This window comes from Osmia lignaria, chromosome 9 (genome assembly GCF_051020975.1).
Source record: "Osmia lignaria lignaria isolate PbOS001 chromosome 9, iyOsmLign1, whole genome shotgun sequence".
In the NCBI taxonomy this organism is placed as follows: Eukaryota; Metazoa; Arthropoda; class Insecta; order Hymenoptera; family Megachilidae; genus Osmia; species Osmia lignaria.
This window is the reverse complement of record NC_135040.1, coordinates 10,879,005-10,905,516: the sequence shown is the minus strand read 5'-3', so window position 1 is coordinate 10,905,516 and position 26,512 is coordinate 10,879,005. Positions and strand designations below refer to the sequence as shown.

The following is a 26,512-nucleotide window of genomic DNA, read 5'->3' as shown; positions in this document are numbered from 1 at the left end:
TTCGGCTTGTTATAATCAAATTTTGTATGTTACTAAACTACATTGAAAGCTTCGTACTTAAACATTTCATCATTTAAAGTATTTTTTATGCATATATTTCTTAAAGTATCTTAAAATATATTATTGTCAATAATTAAAAAACTATTTGAAAAATAAGATGAACACGTTCACAGGATATTAAGTCTAATCAATATCGCTTTATTGTCATGAAAAGATAAGAATTATATGTGTGTGTAAGTTATACAGAAATACAGAAATATAAAGTGTCCATACCTTAAAATTTAGCGTAGATGCAAAATGGAGGTTCAGAAGTTAGTCTGCAAAATTAGAATACACACACCGATAATCGTTTTGATCTTTACAGAAGGGTTTTAAAATTATTGATTTTCTCTCTGAATAAAAATATCAGTGTTAATCGCAAGTTACGAAATTCAAAAACTCTCCTTGGCCATATAATGATCGTTGTGTATGTCTTCTATTGTTCAAAAAAATTACAATTCTGTTTTAAACGAAAATGAAAGAAACGATCACAGATTCATCTCCCTATATGTAAATGTTACCGCGAGAAAAAGAAATGTAACGACAAAGTTAATATACGCCCTCTCTGCCAGAGACATGTTAGTTTAAAAAAATATCACTCATATTAATGGATCTTCGTTCTTCTACTTTTTCTTTCGATATAAGTGTCTACGTTCTACGGTGTCCTCTGAGCCGCAAATTTTTATTTTTATCAATTTATTTGCTTTCATGAACAGCTTTGCTGTTTTATAGCGCGGTGATACTAAATACAAACACAATGAAACGCTTTTAATCTCTCAAATTCTTGTCCCATTTGGTCCTCTTCAATAAAGTGTATGTATCTGATTGTGAGTATAGTATCAAGGTTTATAAAAAAAAAAAAAAAATGTAAAACTTGAAGGGAAACGTTTGGGTTAGGTTTCTTTTAGATTAAGGAAACCTATCGAATGTGTTTCGAAATTTTTTGTGGGGGTGGAGGGCATTCTCTTTAAGTGGGTACTATGGGACATTCATGCGTCGGATGGAAAATTAACAAGCACAATCACAGGCGCAACGACGGACGCGCTTCTCGCGGCGATGGGTGAACGCTTCTGGGATGGAGCGCACTGAGCGTGGTTGTACATCTGTAAACAATTAAAAACAGCCTATATAATATTTAATTAAATACGTGTAAACAAATCATTTTTGAATTAACCCACTACCAGACCTATGCGAGACACTTAATTTCAATTTTTTAATTTTATATTATTTTTGCATTTAAGATAAAAATCTTTTCTGTGAAAACCTGAGCGTTTAATTTTAATAGGTGCACCGTTTTTTACTTACAATGCGGACGACTTTCTTCTTCTTGTTCCTGTTGCGGTTGCTGTTGCGTTTGTTGTGGTTGGTGCTGTTGCTGTATCATCATGTGGGTTACGTGTTGTTGCTCCGGTTGTCGTTCTTGATCTTGTTCAGCCATTTGACTGTCGGAAACTTCGGCACGAGCTTCAACTGGTATTTCTAAGGATTCTACAGGTTTCAGTGACAGAGAAAATCTTGGTACCGGGAAAGCATTGCCTTCTACAACCTAAAAATCAGAGATGATAATAAATATAATTGAGAGGATATGTAGATGAAAAATGTGTGTTAAAAAAAATTTGGCAGCGGTGGGATTCGAACCCACGCCTCCGAAGAGACTGGTGCCTTAAACCAGCGCCTTAGACCGCTCGGCCACGCTACCCCCTGATGGCTTGGTAAAAAATTGCTGATGCAGTGGTTCTCATTTAAACTTATATAATACACAGAAAGTATATTTAAAAATCAGAATGGAATAATTCATTCAATCATTTTAGGAACCATATTTTTATAATTTTATTATTATTGATTGCAGTATATTATTCCTTGAGAAGAAATTTAAATTGTACGATGGAATGTAATTTTATCTTGCTAATATATTAAAACCCAAAATGCTAAGCACGATGATTTTTTTATTTTATTTTCTAGTATGATGTTATCTAAAAATTCAAAGTTATCTTGATATCTTGAAAGATACAAAATACAAAATAAAATAAGATTCACTCTGTGTCAGAATGAAGAGATTACAAACTATACGAAATTAATTAATATGCTTTTACCTGATGAATTATGTTACGAATTTCAGCTGGTACTGGGAAGTTTCTTTCCTCCTCGCTATCTTCTTCTTGTCCAGAGTAAGATTTAGCTTCCTGTTGTTCACTAGAAGCATCCGATCGCTGATGACTCTCTATGCTTCCATGTTCCAACAAGTTTCGGACTTCTATGGGAAGTGGAAGTCCAAGAGGGATGGGTTGTGCTCCTTCCGGGAACGGTTTGAATTCTTGAACGTTCTGAAAATTATTCAATACGTTTCTATAAAGTTTACAAAATCGTATTCTATATAGCAATCAAAATAGATATTTTAAATAATAGAATTACCTCGCGGCGAGCACCTTCAGGTACTTGTACAGGGACGGGTCTCCCTTCGCCAGTGATATGTTGAATGATATTCTTGATCTCCACAGGCACTTGTTGGATGATTCTTCGAATTTCGAACGGGATTCCTTGGAAGGGAGAACGTTGTCTCTCGGTAACCTGAGCCGGTTGTGGTTCAGGCTGAGGCTGAGCTTGAGGTTGAGGTTGCATTTGAGGTTGTACTTGAGGTGGAACTTGAGGTGGTCGTTGTTCGGTTTGAGGAATCAGCATGTGAGGAATCACTCTTTGTTCGTGAATTTGAGCTTCCGCCTGCGGTGCTGGTGGAGGCATCATAGCTGGTCCTTGTTCTTGATTGAATGCTCCAGGTGCTTGCTCGACTTGATGGTACATCATTGGTACTTGTTGCGGCTCCTGGGGCATTGGGGGTCGCATTCCTCTGATTGGATTCACTGGGTAGTGATGCAACTCGATGGGAATTCGACGTATCTCAACCTAAACAAATCACGATTGGTTCGAACATCGTAAAGATTATTTTGAAACGGAAACTAATTTTTCAAAAGTAAAAGTTACTCACTTGTGGTCCAGGTGCAGAGTTCTGTGGCCCCATAGCAGGGTTCTGTGGTCCCATCATAGGATTCTGTGGTCCCATCATAGGATTCTGTGGTCCCATCATGGGAGCCTGTGGTCCTACACGCGGTGGTCTCATTTCCATGGTAACTTGAGGAAGGTTTCGTAATTCAGGTGGAAGAACACCGGGTGGAATGTGATTCAGTCCACGTGGGTCACTAAGAGGCAACTGTTGCATATCAGGAACTTGATATTGAGTGTGGATTTGATATTGATGGTAGCCTGGGTTTGGTTCCTGAGATTGAAGAGGTACTTGGACTGTTCCCAGAGGAATGATGATCGGAGTAAGCATTTCTTGCTCCTGTTGCCTGGAATTATGTTTTTCACTTTGATGATGATTTGAATGAATTATTATAACTTTTTGGATCTCTACGATGGACTCCGTTTGAATGCATACATGAAATTTCTTTTTAATTAAAGCTAAAACATTTATTGTTGTTTTAATACGTACTCTTGATGAGGATTGCCAGATTCGCAGAGAATAGCAACGCGTTCTCCGCTCAGTCTCTGGTAACGAGAGTCTGTGTTGTTTTCCACGTTGTTGTTAGCACCGTCCATCACTTGATCGGCCCTTCGTCTTTCAACTACACAAGAAACTCTGCTTCGTGCCTCTTGAATCAGAGTCTAAAAAAGAAATAATGTCTTAATTTATTAAACGAAATTTTTAATACTACTTACATTTCATTCTATTCATTTATCTTTCATTTAAAAGAAAAATAGAAGAATATTTATAACTTGTCAATTTATAGAATACATTAATATTTATCAACTTACGCCCGCAATTTCGTCAAAATCGAATTGAAGGGGTAGCTTAATGTGAACAGGAGGAAACTCGTCGTCATCGTAGTCATCATCGTCGTCGTCGTGATCACTGCTTTCACTATCTGACTTTGAATTATTTTCGTCTTCCTTTTGAAGTTTGATGTCCTTGGTATCTGGCATTACCTCCTTTTTAACTGGTGTTTGCGCAGCCAAATTCTGCTGTGCCTCTTTCAGTTCAGTGGTATCCTATGCAACAAAAAATTCCTTTAAAATATTTATAATCTATCACCTATCATCTATGATTTATTATCTACAATCTGTAATCTATAATCTCTACAAACACCTACATTTGTAAAAAGATATCACAAGACATCTTTAAACGTACTTAAACTTCTACTATTGCACAATGGCACAAAGCAAAAAAATAATAATAATGAAAATAAAAAAGAAAGTTTCGAATTTCCTACAGAAATCTGATACGTTATTTTAAAGTTACACAAGTACATAGAGAATTAAATGAAGTACTAGCAACGCGTGCTCGCCGAATGATTAGAATCTCGTTTTGAATGACGTTTAAAATATGACCCGGTTCGTATTAGATAAGATAAAAAACGGCAGGGTTCAGGTGAACCAGTCATAAAATACGATCTCTCCGACATTTCTATGTCGGATATCGTGGCAGTTAATCGAACGTGTCTCATCGTTGCTCGGGTTCGATTTCTATCTCTCTGTCTCAGTTTTACACCACGATAACACCAAGAGAGTTCACTTTCACTTGCGACCCGATGTCGCGACCAGGAAGAAGAGTTGCATCAACAGATGATTACCGCGGCGATATTTATCCAGCTTTCAAAGGCTTAAGGAATACTCGTGGCTTGTTTTCGCCATGGCTGCATCTCCTCCGGATCTTCTTCGATTTCTCTCGCTAGGAAGAGGTCATTCGTCAGATGGGATCTAAATCATCCCACTAGCTAGCTTTTAATTACATTTAATCACCGATACTGATAATGCTAATAATGACTGGTTGAAGCAATGCAGCGATATGCTCCAATAAACAGAAGCTGTAAATGAGCCGATTAGTTTCAGAAATTCTTCATCATCTTTTATTGACCGTCCCGTTAACTTCATGTTTGTCTGTTGATGCGAAACTCAATTTATAAAATTGGACGCCATTTTGCAATAAGATGTCAAGCCCCATGATATTTTTTTGTGCACTAAATATAGTAAATGGAATGCTTATAATGGGCCCTCATGGAAAAAGAGCCTCAGAGCTGTAACCCCATTGCACCTCTCCTTAAACATACCTTTAGACCTTTCCTTAATCCAGCATTGAACATCTCATTAACCGTCTAATTAAATATTATTATAAAAATTAAAAAAAAAAATAATTCTACGCTTCAAAAGTACCAAAAATGGCGATTTTGTATTAACACTGTATCGCAAAATGGCGTCGTTTGGAGGTTGGATAGGTAGATTATGGTTTCGCGAGACGGTAAATGAGGAAACGATGCAAGATAAGTATTTGGCGGATGGCGATAGGAAGGAAGTTGGCGTTTAATACTTTCGAGAAACTAATTTGTGATCGGTCAGCAGGAAACCATTATAGTGCAAGAAACGTTAGTTGCATCAGGTTCTTTGCTAGCTGAGACGTTTCGACCGGTTCTATTTGCTGGTTCGAAAGAGAGGTTTCGCTTCACGTGAAGTGACAACTTTCTAGAATATCAGTGAACGCAATGAAAGGTAGCCGGAATGGCTTTAGCTACCGATCTGCTTCTGGTTTTCGCAATTCCAGATACACTGAAACAAACTTCGATCATTTCACCACTGGTCAGAAAGCAACCTTCATCGTCGGTTTGGCTTATGAGAAAGTTCTATGTTTTGTATTTACTAACATTCTTGCGTTTACATAGCAATGAAACGAAAGTACATACATATTTATTTTAGAGGATATTTCATCTTTGTATTTATTCAAGTTGTAAGGTGAATTTCAATTTCAAATAAGACGCCTTTGTGCAAAATGTTAATGTCACCATGTTTCATATTAATCTTTATTGCGGAATTCTTTTTTTAATTTTGGAAAAATACAGGTTTAAATTAAAAAGTGTCTTTTTATTTTAAGAATTTATGCATGCAATATTAAAAAATTTCAACATTATGTAAAACAAAATCACAAATGTTTAAAAGGACAAAAATTTCATAACATATTATTTTATGTAGCAGATTACAAAATAATGTAACGCAGGATTAAAGAAAATGTATAGTCCTTGATAAGAATTAAAAAAAAAACAATTAAGAATTGAATTTTAAAATAATATTAAATTGCTGAATAACTATTATTAGATATACCCCATTTTTCAAGTTTCTATTTTGAATTTTTATTTATTATTTTATTTCAATGTTAAATCAAAAAATGTGATCCTTTACTTAATGCAAATTACATTTGTTACGAAATGGAAATGTCTTCAATAATAAAAATATTAAAAATAAATAATACCTAACTTCAGTATACATGGCATTGAGCCTTCTAAAAATATAAGAATTTTCAGCGTAACTGCAAAATGTGTATTTAATTTATTGCATAATTCGTGTGATGTACACATCATATTATCTTTTTTAAAGATATTGTTATTGCGTCAGCGTTTAAGCTGATTATTGCCTCCATTTCGTAAAAGTTAAACAACGATTGTAATTTGTATATTCAGGGATCATTAAACTTGAACAAAAATTTGTATAGTATTATAATTGAGTAACAAGTACCAATATCATCATGGAATTTAAACAAATGTTTGATAAAACTCAAACGTTACGGAGTATCTTGTGCACAGTCTGGAGATATGACAATGCTATATGTGTAAAAATGAAATTCCAAATCTATACACACGAATAAGATTTACAATAATTTATTATTTATTAAATCAGAATATTTGAAAACATTATTTGCAAATTACTTATACTTCAAATTTTTTGTATTGCGTAGGTTAAATAAAATTTTAATATAAGGTGTAAATCATTGTTTAGTATAATTTATATGCAGGCGGTACCATAAAAGAATAAAAACTTTCAACTTGAAAAATTATTTAGGATGTAGAAACAATTTGCGGTGCTTGAGCGACAACCTGCATAATCGTCAAGCTAGAACGAGAAGAAACAGGTGACATTTCTTAATGCCTAAAGTATAAGTGCCTGTAAATTAACCACCATTTCTGTGTCACGATATTTTCTTGTCTCTTTGTAAAAAGAAAACGAAAATAGATATGAGTTATGTAAGGAAACAACAGTAAAATTCTTCAAGTGTGAAGATTCTGTTCCATGAAAAACTATCGCTTTGGAACAGACAATAGCATGTGGTGGTTTACGTAATGACTATCAGTTTTGTAACGTAATTTCCAATTTCAATTACACCTCTTGAGTCGCGAAAGGATTTCAAACACTGAACATTCAGTTCTAATCTATGAATTGCAGAGTTGAAATTTGACTAAAATTATGATTCATAATAAGTATACAAATTAATTTATTGCCTTCAGTATTACACCTTCTTAAGTAATGTTTTAAATTTGAATGTTTTCTTGCGATTTTGTGTATTTGAAAAATGGCTGGAGAATATAATAACAATAAATATTTCATTAATTGAAGTTACCATGACGTTTTAAAAATAAATCTTCGATTAAAAAATGAAGGAAATCTACAGAATTAATTTAAACACATAGTAGATTTTATGCATCATTCCATTTATTCTATAGGGGTGCCGTGTTAACTCCTTTTAATTATTATTTAAAAATCTGGAATCTCGATTTTATAACTGCTTCGTGTCACCCAGAATTTCACTCAACCGCTTTCTTAAAATACCTACAAGACACGTTAACATCTTACTTTCGAGTTATTCAGAGAACTTGGCCAAGTTACTGAACGAGCCGGAAGGATTTCACGAGGAAAGGAAATCGGCGGATTTCGCGTTGCATGCAATACAGAATAAGGAATTAGTATTGCAATTTGCCGGAGAGACGAGCCTCACGACTAGTCGTTCCCACAGGCTTTCTTTAGAAATCCTGCCAACCCTTTCTGCTGGCTGCCTATCAATTAGCGAACCATTATGACGGATAATCATCGTCGTTAAACGACTCGCGCACTGTCAACCTTATATTACAAGGATACATTGTGTTCTCAATGATGTTGAGTTGCACTTGCGTGCCTTCATCGCTGGCCAGATGGAAATCAACGGCATACTTTTCCTTCAAGAGCATCATACTTTCAATCCTACCAACTGGTTCTCCATATTTCAATGTCTTTATTTTGACACTGTTGCAGATAAGCCTTTTACACCAGTGTAAAAATAACACTTTCAACAGTAGATTTACCAGGTAGTCACAATAACTGCTTTCAGGTTTTTTAATTTTAAATTACAGAATTTAATCGTAAGATCTTTTTGTTGAGATATATGTCGACTATTGTATTATTTATTTTTAATTTGGAGGTAAGTTATCTGATGAAGTTATCCCCATTGTATCTTGTGTACTTTCTCAAATCTATTGTATTTCTTAGAATTTTGCCCCTCCTGTCTTGCCCTTTTATACACCATGGGGATCATTAATGGCAGAAATCACAAATCTAACATAATCGAAAGTAAATTAATTAAAGGAGATTTTAAATAGCATTAATATTATATTAATTGCACAAAGTACCAATTTTAGGTTCTGTAAATTTGGACTGTATTAAAAATAAAAACAGTATTTAATAATATAATAGTCATATGCCATTTCATAATTGAAAAATCTCTATACAGATTTAGTAAATGGTATGACAAAAAACACTACTTTATTCATATATTGCAAAGTATTCCGAATATTTTCCTCTATTTCCCAATGAATTTTCGCAATAATAGTTACGATCATGAGAAATATCACTTTCTATATTACAAAATATTCTCTACATTCACGTACATCTCTCAACAACAGTTTAAAGAAATGATTACAATCATTGAAGACCACAATCATTTTTTGATAGTTATGTTGTAATTAATAAGATGATTGATTTACGATTCAATCACGTTAAAGAAAAGTGAAATTTAGAAGATACTCGTTAAGAACGAAGAAATTTTCTAACTTCAATGAGCATCGCTGTAGCACGCGAACGCATCGTATAGAACGGATGAAAATCATTCTTGATAATTGATAAGGAGTGGCTTCTGTCGTCAAGGTAAATGTGGTATGTGAACAACGTCTCAGAAAGGAGCAGGTAACAATACAGTTAGTTTACGGAGAGAAAATCTTTTTAGAGAACGTTCACCTTACTGCTGGCTCGTGCAATGTGCAACCCACTTTCTGTTGTGCTACGAGTACCTTTCCATCGAGAGACGTAAAAATCCTTCGCAGCATCCTCATCATTTTATCAGCAACATGATCCTCAATCATTTTATCAGCAAATTAATTTTTTTCATGAATTTATGGTTCATCTATTCATCTTCATATCTTTATCTCAACTTTATATAGTTAAAAAGAAAACAAAAATAAATATAGGGTGACTCAAATAAAGTGTTATAAGATATTTTCTCCAAAATCAACACCTGGCATGGTCGTAGTTATGTTAGTAAATAATAATTTTATATTAATTTGACGAATAAAGCAGACAGTCCTTGACAAATTTTAAGAAATATTCTGTGCCACACTCATTTATACATATTTTTTTTGTTTTGTTAAAATCGTCAATTGAAAAAATTAAATAAATGCTTGAATTATTTTTTGCACCAATCTGTTTATTAATTAAAATATTTGTTTTAATCAATTTTGCATATCATAACGAAAGTATGAAATATCAATGACTAATCAGTATTATAAAAATCAATTTACAGTCATGCAAAATCGAAAATGAACATATTTTGTCAAAGTTATCATGACTGAGTTAAAGTAACACCAACTTATGATATTCGATTAATCCTGTTCTTAATTTTTAAGGTGCAGCAAATGTTTGCGAAAGAAGATGACAGTGTGCGTTTAATAAAAAGGACAGTTGAGAGTGAACCGTGAAAGAGAGAGCTTGAGAAAATTGGCTGGCGAAATGCGGTCACACGAATTGTGAAGAAGAAACCTCTGGAATATTCCACAGCTGCTTTTTATTTACCTTTTGATTAGATAAAATGCTTTAAAAATAAATTAAGTTTGTTTATAATAAAATATCCTATTTTGAAGATAATATATTTTTAATCTATGAAAATTAATGAGTTAAATATTTAATATCGCCAATTGATTATTAGAATTTCATCCCAGATAATATCTTATTGCTTTCGATTATTAAATGATCATTAAACACGTAATAAACTGTATTTTTAAAAATGATCTTATAATATTGCGGCTAAACTCTTCTTCGTTAATTAGCACCGAAGTAGATGATCATAATCAACACTTATTATTGTTAGAAAGGTGAGTGCATGGTCTTTTCTGAGGAACTTTCACTTGTTAACAGTAAAAGAGAATAAGCCGCTAATGTTCGCAATGAGGTGTTTAACTTTCAACGTGTGATTGATTAATTAACAAATGCAAATCTTTCCCTACTCGAATTACAGAGATAGATTTATACTAGATTTATATTTGGATTAAAATTTTTCATTGTTTGCAAAAACTTTTGCTATTAATTTTCTTGCTATTCTGTCGACGTTTTTGTATGCGTTACACGCTCAAATAACGTGGATGTAATACAGTTTCCGGTTTACTTAAGGCAGCCAATAGAAAGTAAGATCGGCTTACGTGATTAGAATTTCAATTTAACAATGTACCTACACATATTTATCTGATAATTCTAATAGGATGGTGAAAAATTGATAAATTAATAATATGAAAAATTAAAATATTTTCCTATGAATCCGAATGTTTTTTCTAGAAGTCAACATTGTACACCGACCTGTTAATTCATTTTCTTTATTTTTAGGACTTGAATCGAAAGAACGATTACGTTTGTACTTTTTTGTAGACGATCCTTAAACTATATTTAAACGTATTTTAATTAGTCCAGTTCAATGGAATACATGCTACTTATGTATCCTAGATGGAAATTTTCTACAAAGTTTTATTTAAATCTGCAACGATCGTCGTCCTTGTCCTATAAGAACGTTCGAGCACGTCCTCGTTTGAATACGGCAATACCCGTACCTTTTATCTTGTGTTAGTAACAATCGCCTTCTTTTTCCATTAAAGAAAAATATTTTTGTGTTGGAAAAATTTTTAAATTACTTTGTAGATATGATACTACAGTAAAAATGGTAAAATGGAATTAAGAATAACTTCCAAATCGACAAATAAATGGATTCTAATTTCATTGTTTAACAATCAAAATCGTCTTAATGTCCATACAACTTCGCATAGGTTTTTAAACCGAAACAGCGACACGATTCGTAGATGGAAAGAAGTAAAAAGGTGATTTCCTGTTTCACGTTAAGATCGTACGTCCATCGAGGAACGTAACCTGGATTACGTAAGTCACTGTTGCGGTTCTCCTTGAACGCAGTTCTCCAGGCACCGGTGCGCACCGTTTCTTGCGTTTCGTTCTACGGTTTTTATTCCTCGTCCACGGTACACGCTTCTTCTTCTTCGCAACACGGCATTAACCATCCTTCTCTTCCTACTGATAAGTCTCAGGGTACCATCTATACTTTGCATTCAAAGGAGTTCTCCTCGAAAGCCAACGGTTTACGAACGGGGAAAGCGTTCAGGTTGAATGCCGCTCGTCCTTCGAACGATTAATCGATACTGGCTGGAAATTGCCGACGATACATTGAAACGCGCGATGCTGAATAATTGAATCTAAATGCGATCCATCGATTCTCACGGTGTTTCTCGTTTCTCAGCGATTAATTGCGTTCTAAGCTGATTGGATCTTACGTTTTATTTAATTCCCAATTACTAGAAATTACCACATTGAAATGTTGATTTTTTTTTTTTTTTTAATTTAGGGGAAAATTATATTCCTAATTCTAATTATGAGCGAAGGTTTTCAAACTATCTTATACTGTTATATCTCTCTGTTATTGACAGTAATATATCATAATAACGAGAGAAACCGAGACCTACATACCTAATGTGTTTTATGAATCGCTACCTAACACTTGTTCCACCTTCTCTCGACATTCATCGTCACAGTTTCTTTCAAACGAGATAAAATGACTCAAACACTGTACTTGTCCTCGTTCTAATAGTAATTAAACATCGATTAAAGACATCCGTCGAAAGCTATGATAGGTGGATGGAGATAACAATTATAAATGTAACAGGGGGTAAAAGAAAAGAGGATGCTGGGTCCTCCTTATTTTAAACCTAATCTTAACCCTTTCTAGGATATTTTTTGTTTAATGACGAGTGTACTTCGAGAAAATAATTTGAATATACAAATTATTGACTATTAGTTACAGAAATTAATTTAATGTTAATTTTATAATTAAATATTAATTTTTAAAAAATTAGAATAACTCCAATTATTAAAATAATTGTCGCTATTATCGATGATCTTTTGTTATTCACTGTTCAACGTTTAAACATAAAACAAATTACTCAAACTGTATATTGCACAAATTATCCACTTATCACACAGCTGCCTCTCACGTACCATAAGTGGTACGTGTACTTACCACTAGTTGAGAATCGCTGTCGAACATGATACTTTCTAGGATATTTTCACAACAATAAGGCTACTTTTATGCATTACGAAAGTAGAATTGAAAATTTGCGTGCTCTATTTTGATTCATGATCCTTTCTATCAATCTGCCTCTTCTTTTGCTTACAAAACTGCACACGAACGAGCTTCTTGCCTTGATTGTAATTCTACGCTTTCTAAGTTTCCGCCTTTTTATGAGTACTTAATTCACTCATTAACACTCCCCTTCAGCTATTATTTCCATACATACTGAAAGAGCGTGAAGAATCTAACGTATACTTTCATGTTTAACATAATCCCTTTAATTGCTCTTCTTCGAATATTTCAAAGCCTACCAATTTCATGAAATTAGTTAAATAACAAACTTAAAATTTCGTATAATTAATGTATAATATTTAAAGTTATTTTTAGTGTAAATATAAAATTGCAAAATAAACATAAAAAATAGAGAATTGCAAAATATATATTAAAGGTTGATTGATTACAGAAATTGATTCTGCCTTGTTAAAATCTTCAAAATTTCTACAAAATTGAATCTTTAAATTTTCTCTTTTGTTTTTTCAATAATCGCTCCTGTTTATTGGGTAGGGTGCAATTTATGGTCATAAAATTATAATAGAAAGTGTTCTAACATTTTCAAGTAGGAAACTTTCTCATGCTTAAGTAAAAAATATTACAATCTCTAAGGAATAGAAACCTTAATTACGATGAATATTCGATAACAACCAATTCGTGTAAAGCTGATTTATCCATAAAGCAAGTATTGCTTCACAAAATTGGCTTTGCGGCTTTACAAATGAAAAAGTTCACGATAAATCATCTTAGTAAATCTTAGCAGTTCGTTATTGCAAGTAATATCGAGGTAAATACCACACAGAAGGGCGTGATCATAGATCGAGCACGATCCTTTCTTTCCATCGAGTGCCGTGAGAAACAATTCTTATTTCTTTTCTTATTATAACAAAAATACTTTCAGGATAAAATTAAAATTCATATTGATCCCTGAATTATTAGACTAGAAAATTGAATGAATGATCTTTAGGTGTGTTTTGCTTCAAATTATTCTGTAACTTTTGGTGCAAAAAGATTGAAATGTTATTAGAAATATGACAAAAGATTATTGATTCTATTGGTTCTCACTTGGATTAATAATTGATGTTATTTTATCTCAATAAAAGTATTTCAGTTACTATTACTATTACTATTTGCAATATTTTTTGCTTTAAATGTATTTAGCTCTAATTTTAGTAAGTCTTAAAAGTCAGTAAATACTTTTCATTTTAAATAATTTCTTAATATGGTCTTATATTATTTTCACTTTATGCAAAATTAATCAATATAGCTGTTGGAGGAGTGATATAAATTATGGAAGTTTAGCTTGCGATTTTATCTGAAGCATTCTAAAGGAAATTATTTTTCTAAAGTTTGTTATGTCTTATTAAACACATTGAAAAACATGGTGATAGCAGTGGAAAAACTATTCCACTTTCTCGCTCTGCTTTCACTTTCATTTTTGAACATACATCTACTTATGTTTCGTATCTGTTCTCAATCAAGAAAATGATACCTAAATCGATTACTTTCTAAAAAACATTTAAACCAAATTTTTAAATTCTTAGAAAATAACTTAAACTTACTATTATTTTTTCTCTATTTGCATTAAAAATATTACTATAACGTTACACCAAAAAGATTATTATTTTTGCAAAATTGTCGACTTAATAAATGTATAAATACGAATATTTGTGTAGACGAGTATACAATAAAAAAAAGCATGTGACACGTACGTGCACTTAGGTATCTTTGTATTGTTTGAATGATTACTTAAGAGTTTCTCGCCTTTTAAGAATTAACACTATTCAACCTTTTTCAACCGCAAGAGACAAATCAGTTTCTATGTTCAGCATGTCACCGCTAATCATATTAACACAATACCCGCTGCGTTTTACTTCCTTACTTTCCACCATAAACCTCAACGACTCCACTCGACTGGAAACAATATTCGAAAACCGATCGATCGGTTACAATCTATTGGCGATTGATCTTTTACATTCGATTAAAATCAAGGTGACCATTTAGAAATCTCGAAAGCTGGTACCGCTTTGAACGAGCGAAACAAGTTGCACCGAAGCAACTTGTCTTTTTGTTTAGAGACTTAACTGGGGAAATGCTTTTCTAAACTTTTCTAAACTATACGTGCCATACTTGTCTTTCCAGGAAGATTGAATTACAGTTTCAAAATGGAAAAATGTACTGGATATCTTATGGTTTTCTAACCACACTTTGAAAGTGTATTCTATAGTTAGAAATGGAAAATAAAATATGTTATAACAAGCTGTTCCAATAATAGTAATGTAGCTTCTAAGAAAGGCTTTAAGTTCGCTTAGAAATATAAATAAATTTCTTTTTATTTGCAACTTTATTTTTGAAAAAACCGAATTTAAATTTTTCTTTTAAATATCTATAAAAAATTTGTTTATGACAAGGAAGATTATAATTTCAACATCCATTTTGTTAATTTAACAATTATGGGAAACTATATATCAATAAATATTGATAAAACGTATTGTCAGTTAGTATCCTTCATGGGACTTCATGTTGCAATTAGAGGGCACTAAGTATTTCATACTTATTTTTTTGTTATATTAAAAAAGGCATAAGATATCTACGTTTTCTAAAAGCTAAAAAAAAGGGAAAATAATACCATAACAGAAATAATGTTACGCCCAAAAGAATTACATTTCCAAAGATTTAAATATTTTGGTCGTTTTTATCAATATAGACAATTAATGGCGTAAGTATTATTAATTGATACCTTATAAATTTTTTCAACAATAACTAAGTGGTACCTGTATTTTTTTTTAATAGATCTTTTTTATTGAACTTACCTGGATGAGAGCTTCCGGTTGCAGATGCTTCAAGAATTCACCTTGTTGATAGGAGGCTGAAGCTTGCTGTTGCTGTTGTTGTTGGAGCCTTAATTCTGCTTGCATAGCAGCAATTGATTCAGGAGTGCAGGATGCTCGAGCCTGAACCCAGGACGCTGCGAGGATGAAGCTTCCAAGGATTACGGACATGGTCACCAAGGTGACGGCCGCGATCCTTGTGATTTGAACTGCCGTGCTTTTTGGCCTCATGTATGCCTGAGGTAAATAAATAAACAAAATATTAATCAAATATTATCTCGGAAAGATCAAACGGGCATAAAGCGCCTGGTGGGTGTAGTTGATAACCCACTCAGGTTGATTGTTTCGACCCAAGAGCAAAATTCCTTATGCCGACGAAAAGTTAAGTGTTGGGTTCCCCGTACCCGATTCAATGATTGGCAAAACCATGAAAAGGCAGTTTATCCTTGCCTGACACCATTGGGGGAGTGGCTGCTAGGCACATTTTATTTATTTAAGATCGCCCGATATAAGCAGAAGCTTAGGAACGGCAGAGGAGGTGTCTAATCCCACTAGGCTCCAAATACACTTCATTATTTGCTCTATTTACTCGTTCTCTATAATTATTGTATCTAATCAATTTGCATAGATTAAACGTATGTAAACAGCATTAAGAATGAGAAAACGAAGAAAGTACTTTTACAAATGATAAAATTGAAATCCCATGAAATCCTGTTTCAAATAAGATAAAGAGTTTTACTTTATTATGGCCCATTATGATGAGAAATTTATGAACGTAACAGAAACCAACAACAAGTTTTTTAACCTCTCAATTATCATAAATCTTAATTTTCCTTCTCATTTTGTGTGCAACATAAAAAACTTCACCTTGGATTTTAAAACTTGATGCGTATCTTCCAGCTTACTTTCTAAGAAAATACATCTGTGCATTAGTATGGTTACACTGACACAGACATTTAAACGAAGGCAGTAAATCCGGATTTCAGTCCCTCTTTCTTCTTTAGCTACTGACTTTACTACAACCAAATTCGAAAAAAGGATTCTCCTACTCCTATTCCATAACTGTTCCGAAGCGGACCCTGTGCTCGACACAGAGTCGGAGCACAATTGTTTCCAGTTTTTCAAATTCTTCGTCTCGTTAAATGTATTATAGTTCCACAAAATATCATTGTCTTTGTTCGTAAAATTATATTCATTTTTTTCGGTTTAATTGAGCAATAGATCACAATTTTTGCTAGAATGCGAAATAATATCATTTTAATGAGTACCGGAACTAGTATATCTCTTATTATTAGATTCTAAATACTCGAGATTTTCAGTTGCTATTCTTGTCGTTTCTATTTTATGTTAATCAAAAGTGATTGTATTGTCCATAGCAATCAGTCGTCACAGACAAAGAAAGGAATATTTCAACTTCCGTGATGATCTCACTATGCAGAAATAAACTCGTAGAATAAATTCAACTACATTCTAATTCAGGTTTTTTAATTGATTCGTGCTCGACAGACTTACCTCTCCTTTATTCCTTTATTCGATTTCTATTATCGTTTCGAAAAGTTTCTAGGTAAACCTACTGTGCTTTTGGATAAGGAATGTCGAGAATATTATTCATAACAATAGAAAAGTGCAATTTTGTAGATTGAAACTTTGTTTTCGAGATATAAAAGCAATTGGATATTCTACATTCTACGTATATACACGTTTTGAATAATGAAATATAAATTACTTATGCAAGAAAAACATTGCTTTCAAATGTAGTACAGGTAATTCTTTATTGCACATGTTTTGTCTCTTTGAATATTTATATGTCTCTTTCACGCAATAAATTCCAGATATGTGAGGAAACTGTAATCATAAATCGATTTTAATGGATTGCAATCGCTCATCATTCAATTTGATGAAATGTTTTCTTTGTAGAATCCCTGTATTAAGAATTTATGTTACAAAATGTTATCTTGTTTTTATTAATCATCAGGTTTTCATGTAATTTATATACCATATGAATTATATTCGTTGTACTGTATAATGTATTATACTTACTTTGCTGAAAATATTTTTTGCATTTCAATTTTATAAGATATAAATAAAAAAAAAAATTGTATTGATATTTGTATTAATTTTTATACAGTCAAGTTATATATTCAATAGGTTCATATACTAAGTTTATATAATTCATTTAATCCTGCATATAATTCAATAAATACATTTTCAAAAAATTCTGAATTCTGTTTTTGAAAATTTACTTTAAAAAATAAACCACATTCAACCTAAATAGATTATCCACACAGTCAGAAAATTTTAATTTTTAATAAAGTTTAATAATTGAACGTTATTTTCAAATTTGATTAAATCAAATCACTACCGAATTAAATTTAGTACAAGCAATTTTAAATTTATTTTTCATGTAATAAATAAAAAGAAGAACTATTCGAGTTCTTTATTAAGGAAAAATTCTAAATTAACAACTTTTAACATAGAATCTTTAAATACCATTCGTTGATCTTTCTATTTTACGATGGAGAAGAATTCATAATAAACGTTGTTCACGTTTCTACAAACGAGACAGCTGCAGGTAGCAATGAAACACGTGTAAAAATCGTTTATAGGTAACGTAGTCGATTTGAAATGTGCATGCAGAATGCAATCACATACGTGGAACTTCATGCTGGCTAACCACCGAGTCGAGGTCTGTCGTTTCACGCTCTCCTTTCGCGTGCTTTCCTACCATTCCTATTTTACGGAATGAAGCTAATCACGGGAAAAAGTGAAAAATGCAATTGGATAACATTAGCGTTTCTCTAATACCTGTTTCTTGACTCATACAAACGTAACACAATGACCATTTGTTCCCATGCTTAGTAGCGCAACTAGGGGGGTCAGAAGGGTCAATTGCCTCCCTATTAAGAAATTAAAGATCTTTCTTTTTCTTTAAACAAATATTGGAATATTTCTGCAAATTTCATGTAGGCAAAAATAAAAATGAAGAAAATTTGATTTAATAGTATAATAATGCTAATAAGGCATAAAGACTTTTTTTTAAATAAGTCAAACATACCTTGAGACCATATTTTTAAAGTAAACTACCGGAAAATACAAAAAAATTAAATTCTTTTTTTAAGATGTTAGGTATATTAGGAAGATCCGTTAACAATTCAGCAACACTATTTAGCAAAGAATCATAAAGATGACATCAATAACATCATAATTCTGTAACTGAATTATAATGATTTGTCTAAAACGATTTACATTACGAGATGAATCGTCAGTTGCTCGTTACGAGGCGGAAATGTGTCCAATAAAGTAACTCTGACGCTCAATAACTGTACCTTGACACTATTATTTCGTTTCAAACTCGTTCGGTTGCTTCAGTACCTTGAGACTCGTGAAAATTTGTAGCTCGTGAAAATGCATCCCTGATCTTGTTTCTACGCTTCAATGATCTTGATATAATCTGGTTCTGAATATCATTCAGGATTGATAATCAAACAGGTATTATCGCGATGTAATTAATTAAACTCGAAAAGATGTTTTAGTTAACTACACATGTGTTAGATTTCATTAAATTAAATGAAGCCTGAACGAAGATATACTATATTATAATTAGTTAAAGATGTAATTAGCAAAAACATTGATAAGATAGGAAATTCTATAAGTTAAAAAACTATACCGTTATGAAAAAAAAGGAAAAGAAAAATACAAAAGGACAGAAGATTCAAAGGTTACTTTTGGATGTATGATCATCATCTTCATCATCATTTCAACATCATGGGATATATGAATAATTAAAAAGGATAATGTTAATGACAAGAAGACGTACAGTTCATTAAGGGAAATAGCGACAAGGAAAAATTGGCAGCAATAAACATATGAATTTCAAAACTTTGGAATTCGAATTTTGGAACTTGAAAGCTTGCATTTCGAAATTTTTGAACTTAATGCTTTGGTTTCTGAAACTTTGAATTTTGAATGAAATCTTTAAATTGCATTCTGAAGCTTAAAAATTTGGATTGTGAAAATTAGAAATTTGAATTTATAAACCTTAAAGCTTGAAATCTCGAAATAGCATCCATACAAATGGAACAACTCCATTTACAGTAATTACACTTTCGAAAAAGTACCTTCCATCAGTGCCGTAAGAGACGAGTTAACATTTTCCTGTGGAAAGTATCCATCATTTCACGTATACCAGACGGTTACATGCACGCCTTTAATTGGTAAATTAATTGAAAAGGGCAAACGCTTGTGACACAGACTGTACTTGTACATATTCGTAATGACCTCGATGTGGATGGACGACTCTAAGGTACGAGGCCTCGAGGAGATAGTAGGCCATCCGAGGCTGTCTTTATGCTGCTCGATCTGCCAGACAAAAGTAAACAGGCACTGTTGCCAGGCACTTCGGACGAAAGGATTATTATACACATATACTACGAGATAACATTTTTAAACCTGTCCTTTTTGATATAATCTGACTCATTGTACTCCGTTAGCCTGACATTGCAGGTCAAAAGTCTTGAATCAGTCATTCTTGTCAATGATTTCATACATTCATATTTCAAATCTACAATCTTTGCAATTTCATTGTATTTAAAGTATTTGTGTTGCTTTGAAATCGGTATTTAAAGTTATACATGAACCATTCACAAGCTAAAGTGATGCACTCCAACCTTTTAAATTAAAAAAATTTTAATGCCAGAGCACTTGATTGATGCTTAATTTTTTATATTATATCAATTTCTCTAAATTTTCTTTTATGGAGTTAATTAATTTAATTAAACATAGAACAGATTCCCAAATTTATTTAGTCCTATTGAGTGAGTGTACAAACGAATGTGTACAAGACTGTGCTTTTAGTTCGTGATAACGCCTATTGTAGCTAATTAAAATGAAGGAAGAGCGTTGCACGCGAGTGTCGCTCTTCTGCGATCCAAACGCTACGTGATTTGACATGGATAAAAAATTATGAATGCTAAGAAATTGCGTGACTGTTATAATAATTATGTATTTGATACACCATAGTAACAACCACCTGTCAATTAGTTTTTGTAGAATCTTCGAAGCGAATTTAATAAGAGTCTAAATTACACAAAAATTAACAATGGTATTGTTAGTGTACCTATATGCATTTATAACACTTTACTACGTAATGTTGTCTGAGGACAGTAATTAAAATGGCGGAAGAGCGCTAGAAATAGCTTCTACGCTTCCGCGAAACGAGTGCTAAAGTTTATTTACACTTATATAACGTCTCGTGAATGGTAATTAACACTGTGCGAAGCTGAGAATAAACAATTGTCATGAACCGAGGAAATGCAAGATCAATTGCATACGACTAACTTTTCCAAACCACAATTTTTTTAGTTCGAATAATATAAGGCTAGCAATATTATATAGATAATACATGTATTTCGTTAAAAAATATTTTGCAGAAATAAGAAATATAGAATGTAAAATTAAATATTTAATAACACAGAATTGATGTATTAATAGGTGAAATAGATGCATGAAATATTGCAACAAAATATTCAAATGAATATTTGACAATATCCTAAAATTTCTATAGAAGCATTAATGAAAAATGATTACATGTAAAGCAGGACCGGATTAAGATGTTTAGAACCCCGAGGCTATCAAATGATCAAGATAACGCAAAAATAAGATAAAATAACATTTAATCGTAAAAGGGGGGTAATAGTAAAAACATTTCATTTTATATTATTTGACATATTAAATAGAAGGTTTATAACGGGGCCTCCTGCAAAGTGGGGCCCGGAACTGCAACCCCCTTTAGATTTCCTCTTAATCCAGCGCTGCGTAAAAGATCATGTTATGTAATATTGCAGGAAATTCAAGTTACAATTACTTACTATTTGAATAATAGCAGGATAAAATGATTATGAAATGATTGCTATCTAGCGTGTGTGTAGACTTGTGCACACCGTGCATTAAAGTCTCCCGAACGGTATATTCTTCAGATGTTTAGTTGAAGTCGTATAAATCTTACAATTAGAAATTTCAAAATTTTCTATTTTTTAAGGTTTACATATTCTGGAGTATAAAATTTGGGGAGTTTCTTTGCAAATTTGTCAACATTAAATCTAACATTATATAAATAAAAGTACTGAATTTCGATTCCGTGAAAATTAAATAGTAATTTCTAGGAAAGCGTAATTGCCGAGATGCAATGGTGCCTCTGTCGATCGGCGATATGCAAAATTCAAACTTGTGAATTCTGTTCACTCTGAATAACACGATTCTGGTCACGCTTCGGTTGAAAAAGAAACGCAGTTTAAATCGTTGCAAGTGAAATCTATCAGTCGTACAAATGTTTTCAGTAGTCGGTACCTACTTCACGTATTGTTACCATTGGTTAAAAAATATGCCATTGCCAAAAAATATAACTATCCAAATTTTTCTAATAAAATGAAAAGTGTACTATCTTAATACAAATTAAATAATTTAATATGGTATTAAAGAAATCTCGAATTTTTTATTTCCAATAACCCAACTTTAAATAATAGTGATCATTGCAAAACGCTTAAAAAAAAAAAAGAACAGTTTGTCAAATTTCTACTAAATCTCCTATATTTTTCACTAATCCCGCATTAAAAAGTTACTACAAGTTTCTACAGATGTATATTTTCAAATGAAAAAACATGTATTAAAAACAGTTAACTGGTTGAAATATCCCGACCAAAGGTCACATTTTTCTTCTTTAAAAATATTCTTTATATTACGCCGAAAATACACACTGCTATCGTCAAAGGAACGTTTCTTTGAGTTTGGAAACGGTAAATATTAAATTTACATAGTTGACATGGAGCGATTTCTAATATGCGAACGGTCTTTGACTGTTCACGGTCCGTAGAAACTTTCTGCTTTTAATGAAACGAACGAATAAAAAAAAAACGTGGCTGGTGTTGAAAATGAAACCGCGATGTGCATGATTTTCCAGAACGCGTCACATTACGCTTGCAAAATGTGAAAGTTCAATTCGTTGAAAAAGTAGAGTAAACTAAAACGTTCAAATCATTTATATTTTTATATCTTCCATCGAGTTCTGACATTATGATATTGAAATGCTTTTTCAATCAATATCAGTAATATTTAATTGCCTAAAATTTAGATAAATGTCTAAGATCATAAAATTAAAAAAGAGAATTGTAAATATTATGATATAAAGTTATAAGGAATTAAAATAATTTACGTTTGATTTTTCGAAAACAAAAGTTATACCCAGAGAAAGTATACAATTACTTAAACGACAAATTATTTCTCTTGACCAGTTGTTTTATATTGTAAAAAAATTGATCCTGTCATTGAAACAAGTTCCAAACTCGTTATTCTTATCTATTTATGGAGAATATCATGATCGCGGAAATTGCAAAATGTAAAACATGACAGGTACTTTTCCCTGGAGTTATCCGATTTCTTTCGTTTTTGCTCGCAAGTTTTAATCAATCAAGCAAATAAACTAGCAACCAGAGCTACGCGAACGTGATTTGCACAATTAAACTAAAACTTTCACGGAAGTGCATTTCGCACAGATTTCCGCGCTCTTTTATAAAAGACCCTCGAATAACGCTCTCGATTGGAAATGTTTCATAGGTAACACAATTTTATCATGCCGTAACATATTATTTCCGCTGCACTATGAAATATCTTGATCTACCGGTTTTATAGTGGTTTATAAAATATACTTGATAAGCAGAACCGATAATCCCTTACTTTATTAATCTTTTTATGATTGACACTCAATTTTCGTAATCTTTACAAGAAATTTACGAAGAACTGTCGATTATAATCAAAGAAACTGTTATTGAATATTGCAAAACGATGCAAAGTTAAAAAATTATAATCTATTTTAAATTCTTTGGATTTCTCCATTATTTTTCTTTCCTTTTATGATTAAAATCTTCTTAACTCCTCTGCTACTAAAACATTTTTTATTGCAAAGGAAATTGTACAAATTTACTTATTTTATTTACTTTTGGATATATGAATTGGATTATTTAATATAGAAATGTACAAGTACAATTTGTGTCAAAGATGGGTAAATCAAAGGGTTAAATTTCTTAATGTCATAGTCATTATAAATAGTGAAATTGTCTTGGTACTGAAATTGTTGTTATCAGTAGAAGATTTGCGTGTCATATCTCAACCTGTTAACCATTGGAAAGTAAGTACATACATCAGAAGTGCACGCAACGAGTTAACTCGTCACGGAAGTTTAAATAATACACGTGTACTGAAACTTAATGTATCATTGGTTTGTTTTTTTGTTACCGCGAGGGCATAGTATGTTCCAATATAAATGGACTGTTTAGTTTAAAAGAGGTGTAAGTCTATAAATTGTGTATAAATAAAAAGATCATCTTAAAGTATATATCAATTTTTTCAAACTATGTAAGGAATAAGAACTTGACGAATACTAATTTTAAAAACAACAACTATCCACGTTTAATGACTCCCTTTATTCTTTGCTCCCTTTATTTAAAAATATCTGTTTCTGAATTTCCCGTTGTCACAATCATATGAGATAAACAGTATAGAATTTCACAGTTGTTATTAACTCCAATTTGCAAGTTAAATAAGCTCTCTGGTTAACAGGTTAAACATAATGTCACGAACTATCATTTTATCTGATGTCCTCGGGAACATCTTTGCAGCTCTATCACAATGATTCTTCTACATTGATCGACCTCGTTTTGTAAAATGCACTTGTTGCTATTCACAGAGGGTCTTTAATTGAACCCACACATTTTTTTATATTATCGAACTATGATCACAATCTTTTACACACCCTTTATATTCTATTTAAAAGAAAAACCGTATAAGAAAATTAATATTTCAATATATCAATTAATTAATATTAATATTAATAATTTATTTATTTAAATTATACGGGACGAACCCTTTTGTGGTACATGATACATATTAAATTGTATGAATGTTAACCACAAGTGCATACGTAAGGACTAAAGGAGTGATAGTGAGTGGAAAAGTTTGTAATAAGAAGACACACAAACAGTTCACAGCAAGAGCAGAAGCTATACACGCAAGTGTACCTAAACAAGCAGTAGTAGCAGAGATACCAGAGTATGTGTGCCATGCGTCGCATTTGTGTTGATAAACAGTACTTAGGTATTAGCATTATTATGACTGGAGTAAAATTAATACTTAATATTTGTATTAATATCCTAGACTTGTATAAAATTATAGACAATATTAATTGGACAAATAATTATCATCCTAATAATATATTTAATTTAATTTAATTTGTTCAATAATATCGTGTATAGGTACTAATAACCCACATATAAGGTTAATTCAATCTAAAAAATTAAACTTGAAAACAAGAATAAACATTAAGATCCTATTCAGATTTTTGTGTTTGCTCATTTTATTCTGCTAATTGTGGTTTGCACGGCGGTAAACGTATCAACCGCGAGCTCATGTCTGACTGACTATCAGAATTCAATCTATAAAGCAATGGCATCAAGATTTTCATTATATAACACAGCAAGTGTGCTATGTAAATACAAGAAAAAATGGAAATTGCTAGTTACGCGTAATTTCAGAATCCCGTATGTATTTTCTTTGTTGAAATTTTCTCACCAGTTAGCTTGAAACTATCAACGTATAATAACATTTAAACTATTTTCTATTAAACTAAATGGGTCAATATTTTTTCTAGTGTAATAAAATGATATATTCCAATAAAAGAATGAATTATACTGTTGATAATTAATCATTCTGATCGTTGTAGTGCGGTAATGTACCGTTATTATCGATGCTCAAACAATACCACGTTTCGGAGTCACGCACCATGTTGAATTGTTTTTAAACTGTATACGCTACTTGGCACGTTTTCAGGAGAAACAACCTGATATACTTCGTATTAGTTTAAACACGTCACATATTCATTGCAAAATTGCAAAACACTCTTAGCCCTTAACTCGTGTGTAAAATTCCAGGAAACTGAAATTATTTTAATACTGCATTTTTTCTTATTTAAATAATTAAAACTTATTTTTATAAACAACATTTTGCCATTTATTGCAATAACTGGTGTTAATGAAAGTTTAACATTTTACTAAAAATTTATGAAAAGGTACTCAACTCCACCAGCAGAAATTGCACTTCATTAATTAAGGATTAATCCAAATACAACACTCAAAATTAATTAGTTTCTTCAAAAATAGATAAAAATTTATGTAAAACTTGACAGAAATCTATGCAAAGATTAGAAAATTTACCTATCATAACTTCAACATCTGTGTAACAAAAATTGCATTTAACTAATTAACTCTTGAACAGCGGAGCCTGGGTTAATCGTGACCCAAAACAGAATATTATCTAAAGTTAAATGTATAATTTTTAAACGAAAAACTTTCATATTTTCGACGAATAATGATAGAGAAACAATGATGATAATAGAAAATACAATTAGGGCTCTCTCCATGGTCCATCGTCGCGTCCGAGAGTTAAAAGTCAATCCAATTATCTTGACAATACCCAAAATTACATAATTCCTTAAAAAATCTATAAACCGAACAAACAGTTCTAAATAAATACCAAACCGACCGCAAAACAATTGACTGAATGCCTAAACCTGCTTAGAAACCTCAACTTTTTTGCTCATCAATGACCGGAATCTTTCTGCCAGATTGGCTTTCACGAAAACGGTCATTCAGACGATCTCTTTGTCCTGGTAACGGGAATATCTCGGCCAGATTCGAATGCTTACCGGCGGTGGTTCGGCGGAGGAGTAGACCTCGCTGGGTGCGTAATTGCTATGAGGCGGATGAGGCATCTTCTCCGAGACAACGGCCACGGTAGCCAAAGAATCCGGTTGATCCTTTTCCATCTTCTCTGATACCTGTTTCGAGCACTGACTGACTACAACCGACTGTTTGATGACGAAAAAATCCTGTTTCTCTCGATCGACGGGTACACTTGATGTCGATCGCTCGGCGAATCGACGAGCAGTGAGTGCCCGGCACCGTCTGACACCGCTAGCTTACCGTTACCCCCACCAGCTGCGAAGCTAGTGAACCTTCTGGTACACCTTTCTGATGGGTATGTCTTCTGGTACCAAGGTGTACCTCACCGTGTTCTTGTTGTCGGA

At 32.4% G+C, this 26,512-nt stretch overlaps 1 protein-coding gene and 1 non-coding gene across 2 annotated transcripts; both read right to left on the bottom strand.

The window, feature by feature from the left end:
- Positions 1 to 884: 884 nt before the first annotated feature.
- Positions 885 to 26,403, bottom strand: LOC117600895 (uncharacterized). The gene is made up of 9 exons (XM_034316979.2): positions 26,132 to 26,403; positions 15,364 to 15,618; positions 3,850 to 4,083; positions 3,527 to 3,699; positions 3,023 to 3,383; positions 2,452 to 2,940; positions 2,133 to 2,363; positions 1,345 to 1,585; positions 885 to 1,142 (listed from the first exon to the last, which is right to left on the bottom strand). Exons 1-9 carry the CDS (start codon positions 26,249 to 26,251, stop codon positions 1,048 to 1,050), a joined length of 2,199 nt encoding a protein of 732 aa, XP_034172870.2. The 5' UTR covers positions 26,252 to 26,403; the 3' UTR covers positions 885 to 1,047.
- TRNAL-AAG (transfer RNA leucine (anticodon AAG)) lies at positions 1,657 to 1,738 on the bottom strand. Its single transcript has one exon. It is a non-coding gene; the product is annotated as a tRNA-Leu (tRNA).
- Positions 26,404 to 26,512: the final 109 nt, after the last annotated feature.

Excerpts from the sequence above, each read along its gene's own strand:
- LOC117600895 (XM_034316979.2), bottom strand. The coding sequence starts at position 26,251 with ATGGAAAAGGATCAACCGGATTCTTTGGCTACCGTGGCCGTTGTCTCG. Across the intron at positions 3,700-3,849 it reads ATTTTGACGAAATTGCGGGC|ACTCTGATTCAAGAGGCACG; the intron begins GTAAGTTGATAA and ends TTTCTTTTTTAG. Across the intron at positions 3,384-3,526 it reads TCTGGCAATCCTCATCAAGA|GCAACAGGAGCAAGAAATGC; the intron begins GTACGTATTAAA and ends ACATAATTCCAG.